At 35.6% G+C, this 8592-nt stretch overlaps 1 protein-coding gene across 1 annotated transcript; it reads right to left on the reverse strand.

Annotated features, from left to right (window-relative positions):
• Positions 1 to 2184: 2184 nt before the first annotated feature.
• LOC112832883 (olfactory receptor 11H6-like) lies at positions 2185 to 7978 on the reverse strand. Its single transcript, XM_025883730.1, has 2 exons — positions 7930 to 7978; positions 2185 to 3164 (listed from the first exon to the last, which is right to left on the reverse strand). The coding sequence occupies exons 1-2, from the start codon at positions 7976 to 7978 to the stop codon at positions 2185 to 2187; spliced, it is 1029 nt and encodes a 342-aa protein (XP_025739515.1).
• Between the last annotated feature and the right edge of the window lie 614 nt (positions 7979 to 8592).

Here is an 8592-nt window from a genome sequence, read left to right on the forward strand (position 1 = left end):
AAAATAGTCTGACAGTTCCTCTAAGTGTTCACTTTACAGTTAACTTATGACACAGCAATTCTACTCACAGGGATCTACCCTAGGGAAATGAAAAAAGGTTCACATAAAGATCATGACTGTTCACAGCAGCATTACTCATAATAGCCACAAACCAGAAACTACTCAAATGTCCAACTGTTGAATGGATAAAAAAATGCTTTATATCCAAAAGATGGAATGTTATACAACCATAAAAAGGAACAAAGTACTGATACATGTATGCTATGACATAAATAAACCTTGTAAACATTATCCTAAGTGAAATAAAGAAGCCAGTCCCAAAAGGCCACATATTGTATGATTTCATTTATATGATGTCCAGAATTGGTAAATACATAGAAATGGAAAGTGGTTGCCAGAATTTGAATAAAGGGAGAGTAGGGTACAGGGAGAGTTACTGGGTAAGGCTTTCTCTGTAGGATAAGGAAAATTCTAGTTGAGAGTACGCAATATAGTATTCTTGAGACTGTGAGGAGAGGTAAATCTAGTAAATCCAGCAACTGCAGCAGTACCTGGCAGTTACTAGTCATTCCACCTTACCTTACAGGAGGCAAAAATAGCATATCAGGAAAAGGCAAACCATGGTTCATCCTAAATAGAGCTCTTTCCAAAGACAGTTCTTAGAAGTAAATATATAAAGGAAAAAAATTAATGGCAACCATCTTGATATAAATATTAAGAGTATTTTCACTAAAACCTGGTGAGAAAGTCGGAAGAAATGCAATTATGATCATTGATGAATCACCTCAACACAAGATAAGAATATATCTTCTCCTGCTTTTAGTATTGACACAAGAATTAACATCTAACTGTTTTCTAAATTCAGCATACATAACTTTTGACTCACTTGAGAAAATTTTAGCAATAAATGTAAAATAAAGGGCAGATTGCATGTATGCATGTGTGTGTGATATTAGCAGCAAATTTTTTTAAAATTTATGTTAATCACCGTACATCATTAGTTTTTGATGTAGTGTTCCATGATTCATTGTTTGCGTATAACACCCAGTGCTCCATTCAATACGTGCCCTCTTTAATACCCATCATCAGGCTAACCCATCCCCCCACCCCCTCCCCTCTAGAACCCTCAGTTTGTTTCTCAGAGTCCATAGTCTCTCATGGTTCGTCTCCCCCTCTGATTTCCCCCCTTCATTTTATCCTTCCTACTATCTTTTTTTTTTTTAACATATAATGTATTATTTGTTTCAGAGGTACAGGTCTGTGATTCAACAGTCTTACACAATTCACAGCACTCACCATAGCACATACCCTCCCCAATGTCTATCACCCAGCCACCTAATCCCTCCCACCCCCCACCACTCCAACAACTCTCAGTTTGTTTCCTGAGATTAAGAAGTCCTCATATCAGTGAGATCATATGGTAAATGTCTTTCTCTGATTGACTTATTTTGCTCAGCATAACATCCTCCAGTTCCATCCATGTCGTTGCAAATGGCAAGATTTCATTCCTTTTGATGACTGCATAATATTCCATTGTATATATATACCACTCCTTCTTTATCCATTCATCTGTCGATGGACATCTTGGCTCTTTCCATAGTTTGGATATTGTGGACATTGCTGCTATAAACATCAGGGAGCATGTACCCCTTCAGATCACTACATTTGTATATAAGGGGTAAATACCCAGTAGTGCAATTGCTGGGTCGTAGGGTAGTTCTATTCTCAACTTTTTGAGGAAGCTTCATACTGTTTTCCAGAGTGGCTGCACCAGCTTGCATTCCCACCAACAGTGTAGGAGGGTTCCCCTTTCTCCACAGCCTCGCCAACATCTGTCGTTTCCTGACTTGTTAATTTTAGCCACTCTGACTGGTGTGAGGTGGTATCTCATTGAGGTTTTGATTTGGATTTCCCTGACTAGAAGCAAAATTTTAGCAAGTATTAAATCTAGGTGTCAGAAAGATTAGTGATCATTTTTCCTTTATTTTTATTCAAATTTGAAAGATTTTACTATTAATAATTTCCCCTAATAAAAAGGAAGAGATGGATACAGTTAGGTTTATAAACATTCTATTACAATGACTGTCCCTCCTCAACACCAAAATATTTAATTCCGTTAATACAACTGAATATCAAGACTTTAATTATCTCACATACATTATTTCAGTTGTGAACAAGAATGCTTCAAATATTTCTTCCATGCCTCTGACTAAATTTCACAATCCTGAAAAACTTTCTCAGAGCTGCCTTCATCTCCTTATTTCGTAGACTGTAGATCAAGGGGTTGAAAAGTGGCGTTAACACAGAATAGAACAAACTCAGAATTTTCTGCATCCCGGCTGGATTGTCTGCTGTTGGGCTTACATATACAACCATGATAGAGCCATAGAAGAGGGACACCACGGCCAGATGGGAGCCACAGGTGGAGAAGGCCTTATGCCGACCTTCTGCTAAGGGGACCCTCAGCACAGCTCTGATTACCAAGGTATAGGAGCTGGTAATGAAGAGGAAGGTGGAGAAAATGAGGACTGAGTTATAGACGGCACAGATGGTCTCAGTGGCAGGAGCTGGCACACAGGACAGCTTCATAAGCATATCTGGGTCACACAGGAAGTGATCAATCTCCTTGGAACAACAAAACAGGAGTTGAGAGATGAGGTAAATAGGCAAGAGGAAGTATAGGAAGCCGCACACCCAGCACCCAGCTCCTATTCTGATGCAGCGCTGAACAGTCATGACAGTGGGGTAGTGCAGGGGCCTGCAGACAGCAAGGTACCTGTCAAAGGCCATGGCAGACAAGAAGAAGGTCTCAGTGGTACCCATGGAGAAGAAGAAGTAGGACTGGAGGAAGCATCCATAGAAGGAGATGGTGCTGGTCTCAGACAGCAAGTTGGCTAGCATATTGGGGACAGTGGAGGTGATAAACCAGATCTCCAGGAAGGAAAAATTGGCCAGCAGGATGTACATTGGAGTTTGTAGTCGATGGTCCCACCTCACAGCACAGATAATGCACAGATTTCCAGTTAGTGTCAGAATATAAGTCCCAGAGAAGACTGAAAAGAGGAGAATCTGAATTTCCCAGGTATAAGGGAAGCCCAAAAGGATGAATTTGCTCACAGAGCTAGAGCAATTATTTATGTTGGAATATTCATTTGTTTGTAATGCTGCAGAAACAATAAATTTCTATAAGATAAATGGCCCTTTAGTATTACTCACTAAGGCAAATGTATTGATTATGGTTATGTCACTCTGCATGTCATTAAAAAGATATCATAACTCATGGAGAAATATCTTCATCATTTTTAGCTATTCATAGTCCTATTCTAGATATAACAAAGTGAACAGATACTTGCCTGTCATCCTGAGGTATACAATCAAATTTAGTTGGTACTGACAATAAGCAATTCTATACACAAAGATCTACAATGTTAGGTCAAGCAGTGAATGAATACAGACTGAATGAATACAGCTAAGAGATAACATTTTTAACATACAATGATATTAAGATAACAATGTTCCATAATCTTTGCTCTATTTGTGAGAGAAATATGTCAAGCTGATTTGAAGATAATATCCAATTTATTAAGTACTATATGCAAGATAATTAACTGTAGTTTTACACTTGATCTTAGCCAAAAGGCCGAGAAGCAATAATTGTTGTTTTATTGTTAGGTTATGGGCAATACTCATATCTATTTTAGAATAGATTATAAGTAAATATTAAAATGAGAAACTAAAAAATTAACAGACGGGAAGCAACAAGTGTTGGCAAAAATGTGGGGAAAGGGGTGGGAATTGGTGGGAATGCAAGCTGGTACAGCCACTTTGGAAAACAGTGTGGAGGTTCCTCAAGATGTTAAAATAGTGCTACCCTACAACTCAGCAATTGCACTACTAGGTATTTACCCCAAAGATACAGATGTAGTGAAAAGAAGGGGCACCTGCACCCCAATGTTCATTGCAGCAATGTCCACAAAAGCCAAACTGTGGAAGGAGCCGAGATGTCCATCGGCAGATGGATGGGTAAAGAAGATGTGGTTCATATATACAATGGAATATTATGCAGCCATCAGAAAGCATGAAAACCCATCATTTACATGGAGATGGATGAAACTGAGAGGATTATGCTAAGTGAAATAAGTCAAGCAGAGAAAGACTATTATCATATTGTTTCGCTCATATTTGGAACATAAGGAATAGTGCAGAGGACCACAGGGGAAAGGAGGGAAAACTGAATGGGAAGAAATCAGAGAGGGAGACAAATCATGAGAGACTTTGGACTCTGGGAAACAAACTGAGGGTAACAGAAGGGAGGTGGTTGGGGGGATGGGGTAACTGGGTATTAAGGAGGGAATGTGTGGTGATGAGCACTGGGTGTTATATGCAACTAATGAATTGTAAACACTACATCAAAAACTAATAAGGTACTATGTGTTGGCTAACTGAGCATCATAAAAAAATAAAAGTATTAGACCTGAAAAAAAAGATTTTAAATATCAACTCCTCCCTTCAGTAGAAATACACTCAAAAATAGTACATGTATACAATATTTTTAAATGTTCACTGCATTTCAGTACTTGGGATGCTGCACAGAAAGTCAAAGAGATCACGATCATTCAATTTTTATCAATGAAGACAGCCCAGGAAAATAGGTATGTTTCCTATTCATAATCCTACAGGAAGGAAATACCACTTTTAAAGTTTCAGCTCTAATGACAAATACTGTCTGAGGATACTTTAAGTTGGTTGTCTAACAATTAGCATTATCATCATCCTTAATTTAAATATGAGAAAGTATAGTATTCAGTGAGGTTCTTCAATGCCATATGATTGGTATGGAGGGTGAGTCTTCAACTCTCAGGTGTTTTATGTGGAAAGGACAGACTCAAAAGTGATAGTCTAGAAAATAGTGGTTCTCATAGTAAGGTCTCTGGTGGTCTCTGAAAATTTTTCAGAGCATTAAGGTCAAAACTAATTTCATAATAATGCTAAGATATTATTTGCTTTATTCACTCTATTTTTTTCTTGATTATTGAATGGAGTTTTCTAGACTGTGCGATGGGTGATCTCCTACCAAAATGTTTGATCTCACAACAAGTGTTTGGTGATTCAAACCAAACAGCATCCTACTGTTTTCTCTTAAACATTAAAGAGATTTATTAAAAATATTTAAAAATATAACACTTTTCATTAATTTTTGTTATTCTGACAAAAATAATTATCTTTAAATTGACATTTATGATAATGTGATTAGTTTATTACTGCTACTTTAAAAGGAATTTATGTATAAACTATTTTTTGTTTTAATTTCTAAGTGGTAAATATGAATAGCTATACCTCATATGAACAAAACCACTTTGGGGTCCTTGATGAGTTTTAAGATTATGGAGGGGTCCTGAAATCAACAAGTTTGAAACACTGTTCTAGATAAATCTTACCTTTCTCAGAATAATTAAATCTTTTTCAACATTCACACATTACAGGACGATGAAGGCTTACTTTGTAAAAATTATATCTATATATAAATAAAATGAAGAGATTATATTTTTTGTTTTGTTATGGTTTTGGTTTGGTATTGCAGAGCATAGATACTTGCATGTTAAACTGCAAATAAAATGTGGTGAGGACACAGCATATTTCAAGAATACAAATCTTTATTATTATTAACTATTGCCACCATGCTGTACATTAGATCTGTAGAACTTATTCATCTTGTAATTGAAGCAAAGTAAAAGTAACTATGGGAGGTGATGGATAGGTTAGTTAGTTTGACTGTGGCCATCATTTTACAATGCATATCAAATCATGTCATTGTACCCTTAAATACATAAAATTTTTATTTGTCAATTATACCTCAATAAAGTAAGAAAAAAATAAACTATAAAATAGGACAATTTAGAAATGAAGAGCAAATAAAGAAAGAAGAGAAATAAATTAATCCATAGTACTAAGGTCTTAATCATGAATTCACACGTATTCATACTATTTAAATTAATGGAATTATATACTTTTAAGGTTTTTTCTTAAAAATAAACTTTGAGGGTGCCTGGGTGGCTCAGTTGGTTAAGCGACTGCCTTTGGCTCAGGTCATGATCCTGGAGTCCTGGGATCGAGTCCCACATCAGGGTCCCTGCTCAGCAGGGAGTCTGCTTCTCCCTCTGACCCTCCCCCCTCTCATGTGCTCTCTCTCCGTCTCTCATTCTCGCTCTCTCAAATAAATAAATAAAATCTTAAAAAAAATAAAATAAAAAAATAAAAATAAACTTTGAAATTTGAAAAGTAATGGACTCCATACTTAGGAAGAACTTTTCAAAGCCAGTAATTTCATCTAAATTCCCAAAGTAATCACAGATAAGAACCCAGACTGATGCCCTAGATTTAGTGTGTGGCACAGTGTTACACAGTTGCAGCCCACGTAAGCCCTCAGTAATCACCTGTTACTTTTGCCATTGACTTTTGAGTTTTCCCTCTTCATGTTTTTCTTCATTTATTCTACTATTTCTGTATGTGTGTGGAAATGTCTCTAAATATCTTAGTGTCTACCTATTTCTCTGTTTCATTTGGCTTCTTTCTATTAAGAGTACATGAATGCATGTGTGTGTGTATGGGTAAATATTTTGTAATTCTTTCCATGTCTATAATTTATTCACATGTGATTATGTCTTCTCCAGATTTCATATAACAGCTGCCTGGAGTCTAGCCTTCTATCCAATCAAGTTCTTTCTCTTGTCTCCTCCCCCAACTTTGTATTTACCTTCTCTTTCTTACTCTCTTTCTCCAGCGTAACTGAATATGTATGAAAGTAAAACATATATGTCATTTTATATATGAACACACATATATACCACACATATTATTTATATTTATGGAAAGAGAGAGAATGGGTTTTTATTAAGATTTTCAAATTGAAAAACTGATGTATGAAATACTGTCTTTCTTTAAAAGGAAATAAATTTTTAAAATATTCATAAAAATCCTCATCTTTGACATATAAAAAAATATTTTCCAGATTGAAATAGAGTGGGATGTGACTACCAAGACTTAAAATACAGAATAGAAAAAATACAGACATCTTTAAAGTAGAATGCTGTGCTACCAATTAGAAAACATCATTAAACAAGGCATAGAAAAGGCAAATCTTAAAGGGATTAACATCATTTTAATTGTATTAAACAAAGTTCTTAAAAACAAAAGATGCCATGAATAATGGGAAAAGAAATGTCAAAACAACTTCAAATAAACAAGTAACATCCATTATGCAAAGAAATCCTATAAATCAATAAGTAAAAGACAAAAAGCATGTTAGAAAAGTGGGTTGTTAATAATGTCTCTGAATGCAAAAGACTTATTAACAATCTGCGATATTTTCCCAAGAAATTTAAGGAACCAAGCGCTATAATAATATTGCCCTTTAGATCGATCTAATACTCTCCTTCATAACACACTCAATGCTTATATGAGGTTCTTCATTAAGATTACAGTTGATACAAAATACCTTACTAGACATTAAAGTCAAATATGTATCATTCATAAAGCTATATCAAAGTTCACTGTTCCTGAAATTCTGCAAAGTATGAATAAAATTTCCTTCTTTCTATCCTCTAAAAATAACAGAAATTAACAGGGAATAGGCAATACATCACGTGAAGTTTCACTGAAGGAAGATGTATTCACATTCACTTATTGGAATTTTCTCTACCTAGGGCCCCCAGCTCTTACATAGAGCAATACAAATGGGGAACTGGCAAACTAAGAGTTCTAATACATTTTTGAAATAACATTTGTTTATAAGCTCTAAAAAAAAGGCCTGGCTTTGATTCTGGAGAAAGAATACTTTCATAATTCATATATTAAGTGGCGGAATATAAAACTAGGGAGGGGTGGAAAGAGGAAATAGAGGAACTTGGAGTTATGTGAGCTTTACCTTACCTGAAGATACAAGATGGGTATCATAGAAATCTGTACAGTTGAACACCATCTTCTGTATCAGAGTGAAAACTCTAGTCTCAGATCTCAGAAAAAGAATAAATATAATAGTGTTCCATGCATTACTGTGGGGATTCATAGAACTGCTGATCCTTTTAGGAGAAGAACATTTTGAAATAAGTCATGGACTTCTTCAGGTTTGCCCTCTTATAGTTCTCTTGCTTACATAAACTGACAAAGCAACAGGATACTTGACAGTTGAAAAGAGAATCATAGTCTCATGATCTACACAGAACCAAATGAACAACTGAAATAGTAAGCCTTTTTACTTTCTGTGAAGATCATCTTTGGGGAGTGGCTCTCTAGAGAGTGAATTTGTAACACAATGGCCCCATTGAACCTGGTTTCCTATTCTCCTTACTCAGCATGCTGGAATTTGTTTCAAATTCAAACACATTTCCTACTTTAATTCACAGATTTTTATTTGGAATAACAAGAGAAATGTAAACACATAGAATGATTTGGGCAGGTATAAGTCTGCTGTTTAACTGTGATAGAAGTAACCTTCTTTCTGAAGATAAAGGAAAAGTTGTGACTCTGGCAGTAAGACCTTGTTCCAAGCTTAGACAAAAGTCTATGGAATATAGGTTAACACAGAGAATAGAG

Source organism: Callorhinus ursinus, unplaced genomic scaffold (assembly GCF_003265705.2).
Source record: "Callorhinus ursinus isolate GAN/ISIS: 27379988/994484 unplaced genomic scaffold, GSC_fseal_2.0 scaffold116, whole genome shotgun sequence".
NCBI lineage: Eukaryota > Metazoa > Chordata > Mammalia > Carnivora > Otariidae > Callorhinus > Callorhinus ursinus.